The sequence below is a fragment of the Impatiens glandulifera genome, chromosome 3, assembly GCF_907164915.1.
Source record: "Impatiens glandulifera chromosome 3, dImpGla2.1, whole genome shotgun sequence".
Taxonomy (NCBI): Eukaryota; Viridiplantae; Streptophyta; class Magnoliopsida; order Ericales; family Balsaminaceae; genus Impatiens; species Impatiens glandulifera.
In genome coordinates this window covers 60,787,376-60,806,820 of record NC_061864.1, presented here as the reverse complement: position 1 = coordinate 60,806,820, position 19,445 = coordinate 60,787,376, and the positions used below count along the sequence as shown (strand labels likewise).

At 30.4% G+C, this 19,445-nt stretch overlaps 2 protein-coding genes across 3 annotated transcripts; one reads left to right on the top strand and one right to left on the bottom strand.

Annotated features, from left to right (window-relative positions):
- Nucleotides 1–3,190: 3,190 nt before the first annotated feature.
- On the top strand, nt 3,191–5,681 carry LOC124931996 (adenine phosphoribosyltransferase 5). The gene is made up of 7 exons (XM_047472591.1): nt 3,191–3,419; nt 3,514–3,624; nt 4,705–4,797; nt 4,941–5,090; nt 5,159–5,217; nt 5,318–5,394; nt 5,497–5,681. The coding sequence occupies exons 1-7, from the start codon at nt 3,329–3,331 to the stop codon at nt 5,504–5,506; spliced, it is 591 nt and encodes a 196-aa protein (XP_047328547.1). The 5' UTR covers nt 3,191–3,328; the 3' UTR covers nt 5,507–5,681.
- A 167-nt stretch (nt 5,682–5,848) lies between these two features.
- Nucleotides 5,849–14,621, bottom strand: LOC124929444 (PX domain-containing protein EREL1-like). Of its 2 annotated transcripts, XM_047469805.1 has the most exons (10): nt 14,334–14,621; nt 12,907–13,017; nt 11,352–11,450; nt 11,105–11,191; nt 10,540–10,648; nt 9,604–10,373; nt 8,938–9,102; nt 8,572–8,844; nt 7,381–7,599; nt 5,849–6,327 (listed from the first exon to the last, which is right to left on the bottom strand). In XM_047469805.1, exons 1-10 carry the CDS (start codon nt 14,421–14,423, stop codon nt 6,088–6,090), a joined length of 2,163 nt encoding a protein of 720 aa, XP_047325761.1. In that variant the 5' UTR covers nt 14,424–14,621; the 3' UTR covers nt 5,849–6,087. The 2 variants fall into 2 exon arrangements, with proteins under 2 accessions (XP_047325761.1, XP_047325762.1); XM_047469806.1 differs by lacking the exon at nt 14,334–14,621 and having other exon boundaries at nt 11,352–11,442.
- Nucleotides 14,622–19,445: the final 4,824 nt, after the last annotated feature.

Genomic DNA, 19,445 nt, shown 5'->3' with positions numbered 1-19,445 from the left:
AAATTTTATCTCTATATAGGTTGTTGTATGAGCATCATTCACTAATTCATAAATTAGTTGTGGTACTAATAATCTTGTTTGAATACCTTGAATATAAAAAGAAAAATTAAATTAAAATGATGATGATATTGATAATTATTAATTAAAACTTTACCTTTGTTTCTTATTTCCAAAATGTTTTTTGGAATTGACAAAGAACTAAGAAATTTAGATGAATTTTACTATATTCATGAAATTAAAAATAGTTAGGGATAATTTTAAGAAGGTGATGATATTTTTTTTTTGTTAAAAATACTTAAAAGGTTTCATATAAATATAATAAATAATAATAATTTAAAATAAAAAGTATTTTAGTATTTTGATTAATGAATTAATTAATTTGATAAATGAGAAAAAAAAAATGTAATAATTGATTTTATTAAGTTATTTGAAAAACTCAATATGAAGTAGGCCCAACTATTTAAATTTGATTTTGAATAAGTTAGAATTTCATCCTATTCTCTTATATTTGTATCATTTAAATTATTTATAATTACATAAAATATTATATTTTTTAAATTTTTTACCCAAAACTTTCTCAAAGGTTTTGTACACAAAAAAAGTTTCTCTTTAAGTAAGCTATTGAATTCAACATCACAACCTAAGTTTCTTGACCTTTATTTATTTTTATTTAAAGTGTTTTAACTCAGAATCGAATAAGTGTGATATTTAATTTTTTTTTTAAATCACTCTTATCCTTTAAATTATTTAATATTTTTTAGTTGAAAAAAATATTGTTTTAAGTTACAAGTTTAAGTAATATTAATATTTTATTTAGGTATCTTAAATGATAAAATGATTTAAAAAAAAATTAAAACATATTTATGATGTCATTCTATTTTTTTTATGTTAAAATAAAAAATAAAATCTAAATAATATTGACATCATAAGGAAAGAAAGGAGATGAAAAAATAAAAATAAGTAAATTTTAGTTCAATTGTAAGGACTAGCCAAAGTTATTTACATAAATTTGAATTGTTTAAATAATTTGATGTGACCTTAAATATATTTTCTAAAAAAGCAAAATTAAAAAATATTTTCTAATTAGCACAATTATATTAGATATGACTTTATGTCTTTCTCATGATGTATTCATTTATTTACACTTATCACAAAAGTAATGATCTTGATTTGATAGTTTTCTGCTCACTTTATTATTGCACACACTTTTAAATGAAAAGAAACTAATTAACTTTAATGAAAGGTTTATAAAATAAAAAAATATGAACTGAAATTATTTAGCATAATAAAAAAAATAATGATAATAATAATAATATAAAAAAAAAATAGAAAAAATACTTTCAAGATTTGAGAATGTCCATTGAAGTATGTAATCTTGTTTGTCTGTGAGCATTTAATTGTAGAATTGTTTCCTCACCTACTTGAATGTATCTCTCTTATTTAATAACTAACTCAAATTTCAAAATAATTTTGAATCTTATCAATTTAAATTTTAAATAACTTCGTTTTTTTCTTTTTTTTTATCAAACATTATCTCGATTTCATAACTCAATTTTTTTTCAAATAATCTCATGAGCTTGTTTAATTTAACAGATTGTGGATTATTTTTGAACTTTTTTAAAAATTTATTTATCATATCATTACTATTTAATTATCAAATCATAATACTAAAGTTATTTATATAAAAACATTTTAATAATTCATTTTTTTTAAAATTAGAACAACTTAATCTTTTATTATTATTATTTTTTCAAACAAGAAAATCTTTATTAATAATTTATTGTCATGATTGAACAAAAACACAAATGAAATAAAACTAATTAAAAAAAATAAGGAATTGAAGCTGAATTTAAACAGAAAAAAACATTATTAAACATATGAATATATATATATAATTAAAGCACAAAAACTATTATTTTTTTCAATGTAATGAATAGAAGTCTTTACATTCATAACAAAATAATATATATTAATTATTTAATCAATTAAAATAGTTCAATTAAAAAAAATTATTAGTTCAATTCTAACTTAAAACTCTTCTAGGTTCAAAAGGAAGATGATGGATTCTCTGCTACCAAATAAGCATGCTCCCTCTGTTGCATCTCACAAAGGGAGGGACAATATGGTAAATAAATAGAAATTTGTAAATCGAAGGCGAGTGATTCAGAGTCACCCCTAAAAAATCCATCTCCACGTCACCTCTTGTTTTATCCTGACGAGCTCCTATTTGATGGTACGAATCGTTTAATTACTTTCTATATTTTTGCACTTTCTGGACTAAGTAAAGCCAGTAAGCCCTCCAGGGCTAAATAAACTACTTTAGAGAAGAGCAATGTTAGCGAGAGGGCTTTTCTTCAATACTGTAACGAAGACCTGGTTCATGGCCAAGGATTCATTGAATTAGATAGGATGACTGAAGACCGCCAATTACTCAATCAATATTTTTCTATTTATTTACCATATTGTCCCTCCCTTTGTGAGAGGCAACAGAGGGAGCATGCTTATTTGGTAGTAGAGGATCTCAAATGATTCAAAAGAGATATGATGTTTAGTTTTTAAGTTTTATCTAAATTAATATTTTAATTAGATATTTTCAAATAAATTTATAAATATTTTTTCATTCAAATTCATGTCTACTTTCAAATCTTTCAATTCACATCTCTTTGTCACATTTAAACTTAATTACTATTTTCATATGGACATAGAAACTCATTACTAGAGTTGGTTTGATATTGTTTTTTTTTTTAAATTTTCTCATTTCACTCATTTATTATGTCACATTTTTTTATCCATTCAAATATTAAACTATTATTTATTAAATATTTTCTCTCCCATTCTTGTATCTTATGTATTTAAATGATAAAATGATAATTAAACTTTAATAACTTAATTTAAAATAAAAATTAAATCAAACAAATTTTTTATCCAAAACTAGTATAACCCCCCCCCCCCCCCCCCCCCCCCCCCCCCCCCCCCCAAAAAAAAAAAAAACAAATTAAGATCAACCAAGCTAAAAATAAAATAAAATCAGGTTCTAGTAATGAATTCGAGTTTTCACATATTTTATTTTATTTGAAAATGGGGTCCACTCTGTTTCTCACATTGATCACTAGACATTAGTGCTTGGTACTGGTGAGGCCGGGCCTAGGGGACAAGAGCAATATGTTATTATTTATGGCACCAATCTCATCACAGAGATTGAAGATCTCATCTTTTTTAACCTCAAAAACACCCCCCCTTCTCTTCTTTCTCCAAAGCATAAGAAAAAAGTATTGAAATTTGTAAATAAAACCCATTTTAGATCTAAGAAAGAAAGAAGAAGAAGAAGATGTTTGCAGCAGAGAATGGATTGAAAGGTGATTCAAGGCTTGAAGCTATCTCAGAAGCCATTAGAGTGGTTCCTCACTTTCCAAAACCAGGTTCAATTCTTCTTCTTCTTCTCTGCATATTCTAATTAATTTACAAGTTTTTTTTAATTAATTAATTAATTAATTTATAATTTGGAGTGGGCAGGAATAATGTTTCAAGATATAACAACTCTTTTACTGAATCATAAGGCCTTTAAAGACACCATTGATATCTTTGTTGATAGATATCAGCATATGGGCATATCTCTTGTTGCAGGTTTTCTATTTCTCTCCTTCTTCTTCTTTTTAATTAATTTATTAGTTGATTCACACTTTAAAATATATATATTAATCATATACTTAGTCTCCTTTATAAATCTAGATTTTAAGATGGCCTGCTGATAACTTTTTTATTTATAGAGTAAACTCTAGTTTATATAATAATTGTGGGACTCTCATTCATTTTATATTTCATCACTATTTTTTAAAATATATATATATATATATTGTTTGTATTTTTGAAACTTTTCTGGAAATGGGTATTGCTTTTTACAGTTGATAATGAAAGTTGTTGTATGGATTTGTTATTTTCAAATTTGCAATTGATAGATTGGAGGAATATTATTTTATTTTTTTAATGAAAATTGTATCTTACAAGTCTCAAATTTGAATGATTGTTTAGTTATTTTTTTATAAAAAAAAAATGAAGAGGTTGATCTTGGTTTTTTGTTTTTATGTAATCATTTTTTTTTAAATAAGAAAAATTGTTTGATTTAAAAGTTTATTTATTTAGATTATTTGGATAAAGTTACTAAAATATGTTTAGTAATTAATATTTTAAAATATTATTAAAAAAAATAATTTTTATTTTATATTTTAATTAATAATTAAAATGTAAAATAAGTGATTATTAATACCCTAAAGCTTTCAAACCAAATCTATACACTAAAAATGAAAAATGAATTCTTACAAAGGTTTTACATTAAAAAAATCAGAAGTTTTCTTACTTTATAATGTTATGATTTAAAGGGGTAAGTTAGTAAGTCTTGTAAAAAAAGGGTAAAAAATAAAATAAAATTGACTTGCTTCTAGAAATTGCCAATTAAAGCCTTTAGTCTTTTTCCTAGAGTTATTTTCTTCTTTTTAAGCTTATAATTAGTATTTGTTTTTCTCATGTTAATGATTTAAAAAAAAAATAATTCACATCTTAGCTTAGAAAATTAGACAACTTAGTACAAGTCACTACAAGAATTGTAGTGAATTAAAACAATCAATATTTAAGCACAAGGTTATACTTAAAGACTTTTTGTATACATAAAAGTTTGATTGTTTGACAAATATAGATTAATGATTGTAGGAATTGAAGCTAGAGGTTTCTTGTTTGGTCCATCTATCGCACTTGCTATTGGTGCAAAGTTTGTTCCACTTCGTAAACCTAAGAAATTACCAGGTACGAAATCATTATCGAGTGATTATGGTTTTGGTGTAAAAACTCGAACTTATAACTTTATGGACATAAATTTTTAAGCTCCACATTAAGTGATTATTTATTCTCTAGTTAGTTTCTAATTGAGATACATTATGATTTTGAAGGCGAAGTTATTTCGGAATCATATGTGCTAGAATATGGGACTGATTGTCTAGAGATGCATGTGGGTGCGGTTCAGCCTGGGGAGCGAGCCGTGGTTATAGATGACTTAGTTGCTACTGGTGGAACTCTTTCGGCCGCAATTAGACTTTTGGGTAAATTTCAAATAATCCATTTGTTTGTCAATATTTTGGCGGGTAATTACCATGTTTTTTTTTGGTAGAACGAATGGGAGCGGATGTTGTGGAATGCGGATGTGTTGTAGGATTGCCCGAGGTCAAGGTAACGGGGTTATGGATCGTGCTAACTTCATCCGAGGAATAAACTTAAAGATTATAATCATGTTATATGAAATTTGACCACTTTTTTTTTGTTTAATTAGGGAAAGAACAGGCTTAATGGGAAACCACTCTACATTCTTGTGGAGCCAAGGGAAGTAGAAAACTGTTGCTATGATAGGTAAAATACTTGACTGTTTCTTGAAAATAATGGAACCCTATTCTTCTGGAATCTTGTATTCCCACCATTGATTCTACATTCCCTTTAAATTTTCTGTTCTAGGGTTCATTGAATCAAGCAAAGACGATGACGACGACAACTTTGGCGTTCAACAGCCAATTTTCATGCCTTCCTTTTCTATTCTTTTTTTCTTTTCAAGCTAAATGTTGTAGAAATTTATCACTCTGAAAAGGATGGATATGGAGCCTATTTCAAAACTATATTTTATCACAATATCTATCATCCAAGACCATTATTATTACCAAACCAGTTGGAAACAATAACCCTAATTGAAAACAAGCTCTGAATCCAAACCCAAACCCAACAGAAACCCGCAACACCTGAACTTTAACGGAAAAAAATTCAATAAATATGTCGAAAACAAGTGATGTTTCAAAATGGATTAAACCTGGAGGAGTGTAATGGGTTCATTTCACTAGTAAATTAGAGAAGAGAGGAGAACTAAATGGGGGGTTTCAGAGGATCTGTATACATAATATTCAAGTACATAATAATTACAAGAATTTAGTCAAACTATTAGGGGACAGTTTAATTAGTAACTTTTCAATGAAAATAGCCATGCTCTTTAAGAAGGGGAGGGGGTATTGTTGTTAAAAACCTATTATATATGTCAAAAAATTCCCACCTTATTTCTTATTTTACATTGTTTTGTACAATTTCTGTTGGATCGGCACCGACTCCGTTGTTGTTTTTGTCTCTTCCGAGGGCAGATCGTAAGGCAGAATTGGTCTCTTTTCGCAACTTTGCATTGTCCATTAATATGTTGGCAAGCATCTTCTTCAACTCTTTGTCTATTGTTCTTGTCTCCTCGTCAATGATGTCTTCTTGGTCTCCCCCCTTGACGGAAACATCACTTTCAGCTAAAGATTCCACCTAAATACAAAAAAAAATAAAAATGGGTCGTTATTGTATACATTTTTTCTCATTTGCATCATAAACAAAATATTTGTCAAAAACAATAGAAACTAATTTGGATCATGATCCAGAAAAGCTCTGTACTAAATGAAGCCAAAATTCATTGTATTCTGGATTATAATCTAATATCGCTCTAAGTTGAAGTGCAGAGACATGACTGAGAAAATGTTACACCAAACGAAAAACACATAAAAATCACTTTTGGGATTGTGGGTTGTGACAAAATAGCAGCTTCCAAATAGTCTTTTATATTGGAAGGAGGAGATTGTAGTTATTCATCCAATATGGATTTTGCCTAAAACAAACTTGAAATGATGAATCAACCAATTTAGGATGATCCAAAATGTAACATTTTTCCATTTGGGAATGAAACAGTCATTTAAAATGATAAAAGAGACATTTCTTCTATCCACTAATATTTATTAACAACTTGAACAATGGATTGTGAACAAAACTGTCGATAACAACTTCTTCTCTAGTATCCTTAAATGTTCATTTTGTTGCAAACTTTTAAGAAATTTGGAGAGAATTTTCTTTTCCTTTTTAAGGTGCACCTCGAGATTAATCCTGGAGCAGGCTACGATAACAACCCATTGTCATGAGTTCCAACTTCAATATGGTGTTTTTAACCTCATAGTAGTGATCCCCTAGGATAACCCCAAACTAATACACTTTTTCATCAAACAAGTTTTTTTTTTCAAAAAGTCGGTCATATAACCCAAATAACCCCAAAAGTAATCCACTTTTTCAATAAACAAACTTTTTCCCAACAATCGGTTAATTTCAAAAAGAAAAACTTAAAACAACTCTCTAGGTTTTGCAAGACATAGAACCAAAGTAGACATCATGAATATCGGTTTACCAGCATATATAATCATGACTTGATATCAAAAGAGATCAATGTTCTTTTCCAAATACTGAACTTTTTAACATAGATATAATCTTCAAATATAGAAGCCAGCATCAACACAATGATAAATAGTAAAAAGAAGTAAGGCACAAAAAAAGTACCTCTTCAAGCAGGCAGCTTATTTGGTTATCCGATAATTCTAGGAGATTTAAGGCATCTGGGATACAATCAGAATCCATGACTAACTTCTCTCCATGCTCAGGCCGAATATGTCTTGTGCACTCCATAAGCCTTGTATGAAGAACACTGCATTCATTAAGCAGTTTTTTTCTGTCTATGTTAATCTGCACCTTCTTCTGTTTCTCAAGCTGGAGGAGGTCCTGCAGGTTTAAACGATTTCAAGAACTAAGAGTCCGTTTGATAGAACTGAAAATTAAGTGTTGGAATGCTGAATACTGAAACTTTAAAGTGCCGTTACAGAATTCCATCATGCCCGCGAAGGAGTTGAAGAGTTAAGTACTTGATATGCAAGTTGATTTGATAAATGTGGAACTAATATCGGGAAGTATTAAAAGACTATTTTACCCTTATAATGACGTCATTTGATTCTTTCAAGGGTTAAAGTTGTCTTTTGAACTTCCTTACTAGTTACTAAATTCTCGAGTTAAATGATCCATAGCTTACCGAATTAAGTCAGATTTTAGCTTTTTTTTAGCTTAATTTGAACATATTAAATAATTAAGTGATTTTAATAACAGTTATCAAATGAAGTTAATTCAAATAAGCACTTTAAGTATTTCAGGTACAATTGATAAAACTGGTAATTTAGTGTTTGAATGTTAAATACAGAATTTAAGTGCTGAATTAGTTAAGTGTATGAAAATACAAGCTCAATAAACTAAATGAAAATATCTGAATTGTAAGTTCATAATATGCAAGTTGATTTGATCAAATGTGGAACTACTGTCGTAAAAATACTTAAAAGACTATTTTACCCTCATAGTAAAGTAATTTAACTAATTTACAAGGGTTAAAAGTGGTTTGTATGCTCTTAATATGAGTTACAACACTCATAGCTTACCGAATTTAGCCATATTTTCTACCTTAATTTGAGGAAAATCTAAATAATAGTGATTTAGGTAGCAATTATAAAAAAAAAACTTTATTTAAATAAACACTTAATTATTTAGATCAAATTTTAAGTTGTGTTATCAAACACTGTCTATGTGATAAATTGTGTTATCAAACACAACCTAAAAGAGATTTATTTAGCACTGACCCAAACAAGTTCTTTGTCCTGTATCTAATCATGAAAGAAAGCAAAAAAAAAGGATAGAAGGAGAACAAAGTACCTGTGTGTCAGACTTTTCCTTCAATGATTGGCTAACCTCCTGCTTGAGTTCTATCTGAGAACTTCTAAGAGATTTGACTTCCCTAACGAGTACTTTAATATCAGCTTTTGATTTCATTTGAAGCTCTTCATGTCGCTTTAGCAAGTCCTGCAGCTGCTTTTTGGTATTTCCGAGCTCTTGAAGTAGATCATCTTTTTCTTGAGCAAAGAATGTAGTCTCCATATCTTGCATCAATACTGATCCATTAGTGGACTCCTTATCTAGACCGTCTCCCTGAAGATATAAGTTATATCAGCCATCATTTGCACTGATGAATGAAAAGTACAATTACAGAGCTGAGCTAGTCATGCAAAAAAGATAGTCAACCTGTTGGGATTTTAACTTCAACTCCAACTCGAAGGATTTCTGCCTAAGTTCCTCCATGTCCCACTGCATTTGTGTAACTCTCTCTCTTTCAACTAGAATGGCATGTTGAAGGCTTTCTTTACTTTTCTGCCTAGTGGTTTCTAGTTCAACTTCCAAATCCTTCACCTGCATGGATCAATTAGTATGATCAGACTTCTGAGAACAAAGTCTTTGTTAGGAAATATCAATTATGGGTCGGTATAGATTAGATTCAATATAAAATCTCCATCTTAAAAGTAAAGTTATTGGTATAAGTTATTTCATCTCAATTATGATTGAGAAAAATCTATAATGGTTGTGTTTGCCAAAAATTAGAATAATATACAAAACCTTTTGATTCATGATCCAAAAAAGAAAGAAAAAAACAGACCAAATGAAGCCAAAAATCATACTATATAATACAGAAATTAGTTTAGATCATGATCCAAAAAAAATATCTTATACCAAACCAAAAAAAAAATACATGATTCTGAGATCCCTTGATTCTTGAAATTTCAGGTGCAATTGAATTGATCCGGATCCATAAACAAAAATAAAGAGTGTTTCCAAATGAGGAATATGCTTTGATATGATGAAAAAATTGTATAATTTCAAATTAAGCTTTATGCAGAACCTGAGTTCCGGTACCTTAGTATCAAGATAATCTTTCACTGCTATTTCTTGATTTAGTCTTGTTATAAGATCTTCCATATCAGTTTTAGCGGTTAACAATCTCCTCTGCATGCTGACAAGAATCCTGTTCATTTTCTGGCGCTGATCAGTGGGAAGAACTAACTCAATGCTATTAGACTCAAATAGATCATTGCCATGATTCTGAGATCCCTTGATTCTTGAAATTTCAGGGCCAATAGGATTGAACAGGTGTCCATCCCCAGTCGAATTTTGAAAACTAGAGTTTGACAATTCACTACTCTTAGGTGAACTTACATCGCTTCCAGCACTTTCAATAGAGAGCTTTCGAGAATGACCTATTAGCTTCCCACGATCAATACCTGATGACTCAAGTCCGTTGTTTGTAACATTTCCTACAACACTATTAATCTCTCTAAAATGTGACTTATGCTTTGGAAAACCCTCGATCTGCTCCAAAATTGAATTTCCCATAAATAAACCTTCATCAATGTTGGACATCCCGTATTTTACAAACTTCTCTATTGGATTTCCCAAATCATCATCCAGTAATAGATCATCCATCCCAATCTCGGAATTGTTGTCCCTCTCAAGGATGGGGGATTCTATTCCAGATGTTTCATATGCAGTATCACTACCGTAATCTGATGTTTGTGATGAAGGGCCAGCAGATGCTGTTGGAATTGAATTTGTGTAGACTTGGAGTGAAGAACTCGTGCCACTCACATGACTTGTTTCCGTATGTTGCTGATTTTCATTTTGGAAGGCTGAGAAGAAATGGATACAGAATTCAGATTAATGATTGTTTTTTAAGAACACTCAAATAGAAACAAAAGGATCACTAGGCCAACATCCACACTATTTCTTGCAATTACTTTTAGGTTAATAACTTGATACCAATAAGTGGATTGGAACAATAACAAGGAGACATACATGATCTCACAGCAACTTCTAATTCGAGGAATGATGCCACCGGGGCACTTCTTGACAATTCAATGTCTGAAAGCAACTTCATCATCCATCCTTCTAAAGAAGACCGTCTCTGCAACAAAGTCAGCCAACTTGAGCATCTAAATCATGGAGGATTTAGGGCGAAAGGGGAATGGGCCATTTAGTTCATAGTCCAGTTTTGTAATGTCTGGAAATCCCCTGAATAAATGGCCTCAATGGTAGAATAAATGGCTATAACAAGCACAATCACACAAAGAACCATAATTTTACAAATAAGTTTTTTATGTTGGTTGGATAGTACAAGAAAACCTAATTTATGTATCAATATTCTTTTCTTTTTTCAATTTTTTTAAGCCATGGTTTTTTTCTTGGAGGACTAGTACAACATATTCTTTGGGACCTTAACCTCTTAGTTCAACACTCTTACCACTTGAGCTATCTCTGGTGGGTCAAATGTATATTTTTGTGAAAATATCCTTAAAGCAAAGGTAGATACTGGTTTCTCTCCCCTTACACATCTATAATAGGAGAACAAAATGATTGATACCTCTTCCAAAAGTGCCCTGGTTTTGAGCTTCAAGAGTCCTTTGGGTGGAGCAGGTGGCACATTCTTCTTTGGGAGTGCTTTCTTAAGCTGCATGACCCAATACAGAAAAGTATGAATGTCTTGAACGGCCTTTTTCACAATAATAGTAGGACAATAATCAACTTTGAGATTGCCCAAACAACAAATCCTAAAACAGAACAAAGGCAAAATAATATTGAACAAGATTCACATGGTTAAGCGATCTTACCAATGCAAATAATTTAAGGAAGTCATTAAACCTTCTTAATACTCCTCGTGTGGTTGTAACGCCTTCCGGTGACTGTATACCAACCTGAACCCTGTAAAACTGCCACTTCAAATTTCACTGGACATGCTCAATCTTGACACCCAAAAGTGGATAACTTATGGATACAAAATTTGAGACTGAAAAGAAGTTAGGAGGTCGCCACAGGCCAGGGAGAAGAGGCAAGATTTGAGTTACAGTAATTACAAACAAGACATAAGTCTTGGTGATAAACCTAGATGGTAATCATGTTCTTAGCACGAACCTTGGTAAGTTTTTTACAGGACTTAACATGAGGAAATTGGTGGTTTAGAACTCAAACCCCTTCATTGTGTTCAATATCTTGTTCATTTGTTTACAACTTGAATAGTCGATCATCATATGAATGTCATAATTCTATCTATTATGTTATCATCCAATCCTCGCATTGACACCTTGAGGTAAATGCTAGCTTATGGTCCCATGAATACAAAAATAGGCGTTCAACAAATCTTTATAGTTGAAATTCAGTTTTATAAGCAAAAATGAAAATTTTAGGTTTTAACCTAAGGTGCGACATAGTTTGCCCCCTCTTCCATCAATTCAGATCCAAGAGTTCAAAGATATTGGCCCCATTTGGCATGTGTGATTGTAGTAATACACTTATATATGAGTGTTTAATTCGAATTTAAGAAACAATTACGTTAAATGATGTTGACATATGTTAGAGCTTTAATTTCAATTTTAAGAAATAACCTCTTTGTTTCTAAACAAGAAGACTTGCCATATAACAGGCAACATGATATAATTACCACTTTTGGATCTATTCTCTAACTAAATGTAGATATATATATATATATATTTCCTTATTACCATGCATTTACAGGTATATCAGACCTATATCATTCCATGTTCTTTCTATATGCTAATTTCCCATTCCTCATTCAGAAACATTTTATATGCTTCCTGTTGGCACAGCTTGGTGGAGGGAGGGAAGGAGGGAAGGATGGAAGGGTATAATTAGTACTTTATGACAAACAAAATGTTGGAATGAGTATGGCACAAATCTGAAAATGAGTGAATCTTACAGCTTTGGTTTTTGGGAGGCCGGGAAGGAATATTTCACCTTAGCAAAAAAAAGAAGAAGAGGTAAAGTGACTTCCATAAAATGATTTCAAAGTATCTAGATATATAGTTTGGAGATAGGAGAAGAATAACAGGGCAGAGGCGCAAATCCTCTGCCTCTCTGTTTCAATCTTTTTATTTTATGAATGATTCAAATGTTTGGTTACAGCGTGGATATATATAGGTTACACATTTTAACCTAATAACTATAGATGGTAAGCTATAAATTATGAACAATTAAATGGCTCATCTTTATCTTGATGAATTTTTGGAATCCTCTTTAACAATTGTGAACTTAGAATAATCTGCACATATAGTCCACATAATAAGATCCAGTTTGAAATATGTCAATCAAACACAATTACTAAGTAAAAGTACATCAAGAGCTGGAATTATGAAATAATGATTTTTGTACCACTACAGACTCTGAATCTCTTGTTTTTGGACGCACAATCCATGAAGGAACAATGACGCAATAACTCCATCCTGAACGAGGATCATGAGGCCAAACAGTGTCCCGCCCATTCTACATGAGAAAGCATGTCTTGCACATTAGGACTACATTGAATCAAATGGACAATTCAAGACTACTAATTCAATATAAGTGGCTGACCTAACCATAAATCAATATTTTTCAGTAAAATCGAATAAGTAACAAGCATGTTTCCTTCGTGAAAAGGAAGAAAGATAAGATAATTTCTTCTCGATGAATAAGCTTAAAGGTGAAGCATGTAATACAATCACTTCCTTAAATAATATAACTAGGTGCACACACACAAGTGAAGAATATGAGCTTTGAACAAAAATGAATTCCTTTACATGCTGCTGCAAAAAGATAATATCTAAAACAAAGAAAGCAGGTAGCTTTTATTTCTAATAAAAATCTCACATCTCAGAATGTCAAAGTAAGACTAGAGATCCACTGTTACTGTTGTCAATTGAGAAAGTAGAACTTTACTATAAGTAAAAGTGTACATCCTTAAGCTGGGTACATGCTCTAGTAACTTTCTCAACCAACAATTCCACATCAATGAATGCCAACAGAATAAGCGAATTCATTACTTATGTAATTCATATGACAAGCAGGAAGCAAGAAGATTAATAGATCTGATCAAGAAGTTACTTGCCAATACTTCTTTTCTAGATATTTTTCAACAATTATGTCAATAGAACTAGTCTTATTTCATTCATATTCCTGTTCTTAGCAAACCTAAATAAGTTATCCAGGTCTAGCTAACTGCTCAAAGAACCAAAGGAGTAAGATAGCTCTGCCAACAGTTAAAACTCCTCTGGAACCTGAGAATCCCAACCTATTTCGTGTACTTTCCACTTTTTTGAGATAACATTGGTTAAAGGGTTAATATCCCCATCAAGATAACACATCTTCAGCTTCAATGGTAATGGTAATGGCTAGCTTTACAGCTCTTTTCTGAGTGGAAAACAATGCATTGTGTGTGTAAACAGGTGAGAAAAAGTGAGTTAATTCCTTAGAAGAACCAAATCTCTCAGAGCAGTATTTATCTCCATTTTAATAAACCAATAAAAAGATAATCAGTGTTTAATGTTATGCATCAACTAAAAAGCGATCATCCACTTCAATTAAGCTAATGCCTTTCGATAAAGGATAAAAATATGAGCAAAAAATAATAAGCAGTGAATGATCAGACGAGATCGCAAGCCATAAGGATAAAAATCCTAAGATCAACAAAACACAAACTCATTACAAGTAAAATGAACAGATAACGAGCTGAAATTACAACTCAGAAAGTAAACGATCAACGCGAGTTCAACTGGAATTGATCGAATGTGGAAATTGAAGTGATTTAAGATGAAAAGACTGACCCATTTACGAGGTGGAGGACTCCAGTCCATACCGAGAGGCAACGGAGAAGTACCATCGTGTCGATGCTTCGGTGGACTCTGCCTCTGCATAATCGATCTAACAGTCGTCTCACTCTCTATCTATATATAAAGATATCAGCACAGGATGTTAATCTCTATAACTGGATGCGTCGGTACATCCTAGGGTTTTTGATGATCGGATCGGAACGGAGCAGGGAAGAAGACGCCGACAGATGGAATGGAATGGAATTGAATTGAGAAGAATTTTGTGCTTCTCTTTCGACGTTGGTAATGGTATATGGCTTTTAGCTCCTGGCGTTGCGTAAGATAGCAAATGATTCCTAAACGTGGCTAATCGGAACCCAACCCGGACGGAACCGAACCGAACCGGAAGAGGTAAAACCCACCTCCTAGCACGGGAAATTTGACGAAATGACCCTAAAGATTGATGTATTTGCATCCGTGGTAACCCACTAACATATATTGATCTGGTGGTCACTTTATTTTTATGGTAACGCAAAAGGCTTTTGCGTTTCGCGAAATGTATTAGACCAGCCGCAGCAGGGGAGCAAATGAGGTGTCATTTGGGTGTCAAAAGAGGAGGGTGGGAGGCAGCAGGGGGGCAAAAATGGGGATCAAATTTTGGGTGTCAAAATTTGATACGGGTGTTAAATTTTGTTTGGCCAATGAGACGCTGCCATGTGGCAGTTTAATATTTACTTTTGATTTTAATTTTCTTATTTTAAAAATACATTTTAATAATAATTGATCAATAATAATAAAAAAAAAATTATATCAATATTTTTTATTTTTCACGATCTATAAATAGAGACTTGGTTTGTGTCATTTGGACACCAAAAAATTTCAGAAATTTTCTACCATATTATCATCCTTGTTTGTATCACCTTTCTTTTGAAATCTTCAAACTCTTTCATGGATCTTTCACAAAACCACAACTTCTTTCCAAATTACTTCCCAAATCAAGCTCAAAACCCAAATATACAATATTTGTATGTTTGATTTATCAAGTGATGAATAATATTGTTTGTGGTTAAAAAAAATAAAATTATGTATATGTTTAAATGATGTGGAAGTGAGAGAAAGTGAAAAAGTAATTTTGATACCTTGAATAACACGCTGCTGTATGACATGTTAAAAAGTGGGTGTTAAAAGAGGTGTTAAGCTGACGTGGCAGGGTGTTAAATGAAAAAATTTGACACCCTGCTGTGGGTAGTCTTAGGGTTTGTATAAATACTTAAATTTTTTCATTTTCTCAATTTCATTTCTCTCTCTTCTCTCTTTATGATGATATTTGCAGATAATCTCGTCGAAGATCATATGAGTTCCGTTTTAGGGAAGATTCACTTTTCGCGTTACACGAAGGCACATCGCGTTACGCGAAGCGGCACGGTCGGCACGCGAAATGGCACGGTCGACATGCGAAACAGCACGTGAAACAACGCAATCGACACGCAAAACGGCACAGTCGTCACGTGAATGCACATCGCAGGCACATCGCGTTACGCGAAGGCACATCGCGTTACGCGAAGCGGCACAGAATTGTACTTAGATTTGTGTAAAACATCAAATTCGATTCATATTATTTTTCAGCTGAATGAATAATTATTTTCTTTGTTTTGTTTGATTAAAGAATCTGTCATTTGCTCATATTCAGTCATATTTGTCTTTCTTACCTTATCTTAACATTGTTAAAGAATTTTTTATCTTGAAAGAAAAAGCCAAAAGATAAATAAAGATAATTAACGTTGAAATTTATTTTATTTTAAAATCTTAACTAAAAAATACAACAAAAAATTCAATATTACAATAATAGTCAGCAACAAAATTGAATCTTCTTTGAAAAGAAAAAAATTTAACCAAGTAAATACAAATTTGTCATGAGTTAAACAGAATAGAATGTCATGGAATTATTATTACAAGTTACAAATAAAAAGTTATGTCAAAAGTTACATGAATAGAAAGTCAGGAGTTACACAATCAAAAAGTTATGAGTTGAAGTCTTCTGACCATTTTCAAAAGAACAAAAATGACATGAACTAAAAAGGAAAACATTCAAATCCCACTATGTCAAATCCAAAATGATCCATCTCTGCTTCGAATGTGGTTTGGTTCACAACTATTATAAATTTAAATCTATATGATGAACATAAATCGATTTAGGGTTAGAGTTTTTATCATCGATCTGTATTGTTTTCCTCCACCGTCGCAATCGTCGTTGTCGCCGCCGTCAAAGAGAGAACAAGAGTAAAGAGAGAAGAGAGAGAAAGAAAATGAAGGAAATGAAAAAATTTGAGTATTTATAAAAACCCTAATACACTTCGCGAAACGCGAAGCCCCTTCACGTTACGCGAAGAGGGTATTTTCGTCCAAAATAAATAAATTGACCACCAGATCAATATAAATTAGTGGGTTACCAATGATGCAAATACATAAATCTTTAGGGTCATTTCGTCAAATTTTCCCTAGCACAAGCTTGTTTGGTTTAGGGTTATATCATGGTTTAAAATGTTGTAAATAAAAAAAAAAAAAAAAAAAATCACAATCATTTTAAATAATAATATGATAATGATAAAAATAATATAATCCAAATGATAATTCAGAAACAAAATATTTAATATTAAATCATCTAGATTCTGATTAAAAAAATATACATGGTTTGGTTTAGGATTATATGATATTTTCAGATTTCATAATTTTATAGTGGAATTGTAATTGTGAAAAATATTAACTTTTAAATAGATTGTAATATTAATTTATTTTATTTTTTAAATGTCAAGTTTTTATTAAAAATATCTTCGTTCGTAAGAAATTTAAATGGTAATAATAAGATCGAAAAATTTGCATATCGTATCTATTCTTTTTTTGGATTGAATCGAGGATGTCTAATTTATATCATTTGAAACATGGTTCACACTTCTGGATTATCATTTACTGAGTGAGTTATTGATGGGCTTATTCACCAAAGGATATTAATTGCAATTAACTCAACTGGCTAGTAATTATTGTAAACTCTAAGATTGTATTAACATTTAATTAACAATAATCCTTTAATAAGGATAGGTTGAGATATGACCTGAATTATAAAGGGTTTGATTAACCGGAAATTGTGTTAGCTTATTAAATTAAAATTAATATATATATATATATATATATATATATATATATATATATATATATAACATTTCAATAATTATAACATATTTGTCGTGTTTTTAATATAAATCAAATATAATAATTTTGATTATGTAAGATTTCCAGCAATTAAGTTAACATTTGGGATTTCATTTTATGACATAAAAATCTGATCAGTTAGATAAAAATAAATAATTACTATTATCATACTAGCTTACCACATAAAAAATATATATTAAAAAATAATTAAAAATATTAAACTAATTAAAATATCTAACTATTATAATTTTACTTCAATGATAGGCCACTTGACTATTTTGGGTGAAGAGTCCAACTCCTTAGTCCTCCTAACACATAAGTGAAAATGAAGCCCATATTGATTAAACCAAAAAAATAATTCTTGAGTGATTTATTTATTTTGTAGAAATAATGTTACACAAAACCTAAATTTGAGGTTATAATCTTGATGATGACAAGACATAGATAGATGAAGGTTTTTGTTCAAATATTATTTTTTACACTATTGACTAAAGATCTAAAAAATAAATATGGTTTTTTTCTTATGTTTTTCAATACATTTGTTGTTTTTAGTGTTGGGACATTTTGGATTAATGGTTTTTTGATGGTTTTGACTTAATTGTTTCTTATTTTCTTTTATATGACGGTATATTTTGATTTATGAGTGATCAATTAAAGAAATATTTTTTTTTTTACATTGAACCAATGTTGAAGCTTGATTATGGGTTATATTTATGATTCTTTTCGAAAAGCTCTTTTTGAATTTTGGAATAACCTTTGACATGACATTTCAAGTTAATATTTCTTGATTTTATTTTGGTTTCTAAGTGATCAATTCAAGAAAGAGGTTATTCTTTGCATTGGAATTGTAGAAGGGTACTCATACATTTATGTGGTGATTGACACTTAATCTTATTTATTTTTGTTTTGATAAATTCGGTTTTGGATGATTGGTTCAAAATTTGAGTTCTTTTGGTTTTGGTTACAAATAGTTACTTAAGATGGGTCTGATGATGTGAGGTTCCAAGTGATAATTCAAATGAATTCTTTTGGTTACAAATGGTCTAACAAGAATTTTGATGATGTCTCCTTTTGTGAAATTTTAAATTACGATGATTCAAATTATTACTTTAAAGAATACATTTTTTTTACTGATTATAATAAAGATGAGTGACATGTGAGGGAATTTGAGAGAGATGATGAGTGGAAATGACGTGTCACTATATCACTAGCTGAAAAAATGATAAAGGATGAAGAGAAAAAAGAAAAAAAAAATTGTTTCGTTGAACAAATTTCGCCACGTAATTCTTTCACAAATTCCCTTCTCAATTATTTCTCTTATAATAAATGAGGGTAATTCCTCATCGAAAGTCAAATAATTTGACAATGTTTCCTTCAATTTGACTTTTGTTTTAGGAGGCCAAAGTTGTGAGGCTTAATTCCCATTCAAAATGCTCTAAATTGAAGTTTGAATTAAGATGGATGATCATTTGTGAGATCATGCAAATTTCTTAAAATGCAAAATGATTTTTTGTTTATTATATAATTTTTTAGTCCTATTGATGATTGGGCATGGGCTAAGAATATGTTACTATTTCTTTTTATAGTGTGGTTAATTTTGTACTATAAGATGAATGAAATTTATTCTCATTGGTTTCAATCCTAAATTGAATGTTTATAACTATAAATATGAACCAGATTTTAGTTTTAATTTATTTATAATTTTATATTCTTGAATATTATTTTGTGATGTTATTGTTAATTTTTTACAAAATAAAATTTTGTAATCCATTATAATTTTATCAATTCAACTAGGAGTCCACAAACACTCATGTACTAATTATTAGAACTTCTGTCAAAACTTTGTTTTTATTATTTTATTTTAATAAGAAAGTGTCATATGCACCAATCCAAAATAATTAATGAAGTTAAGTTTGGAAC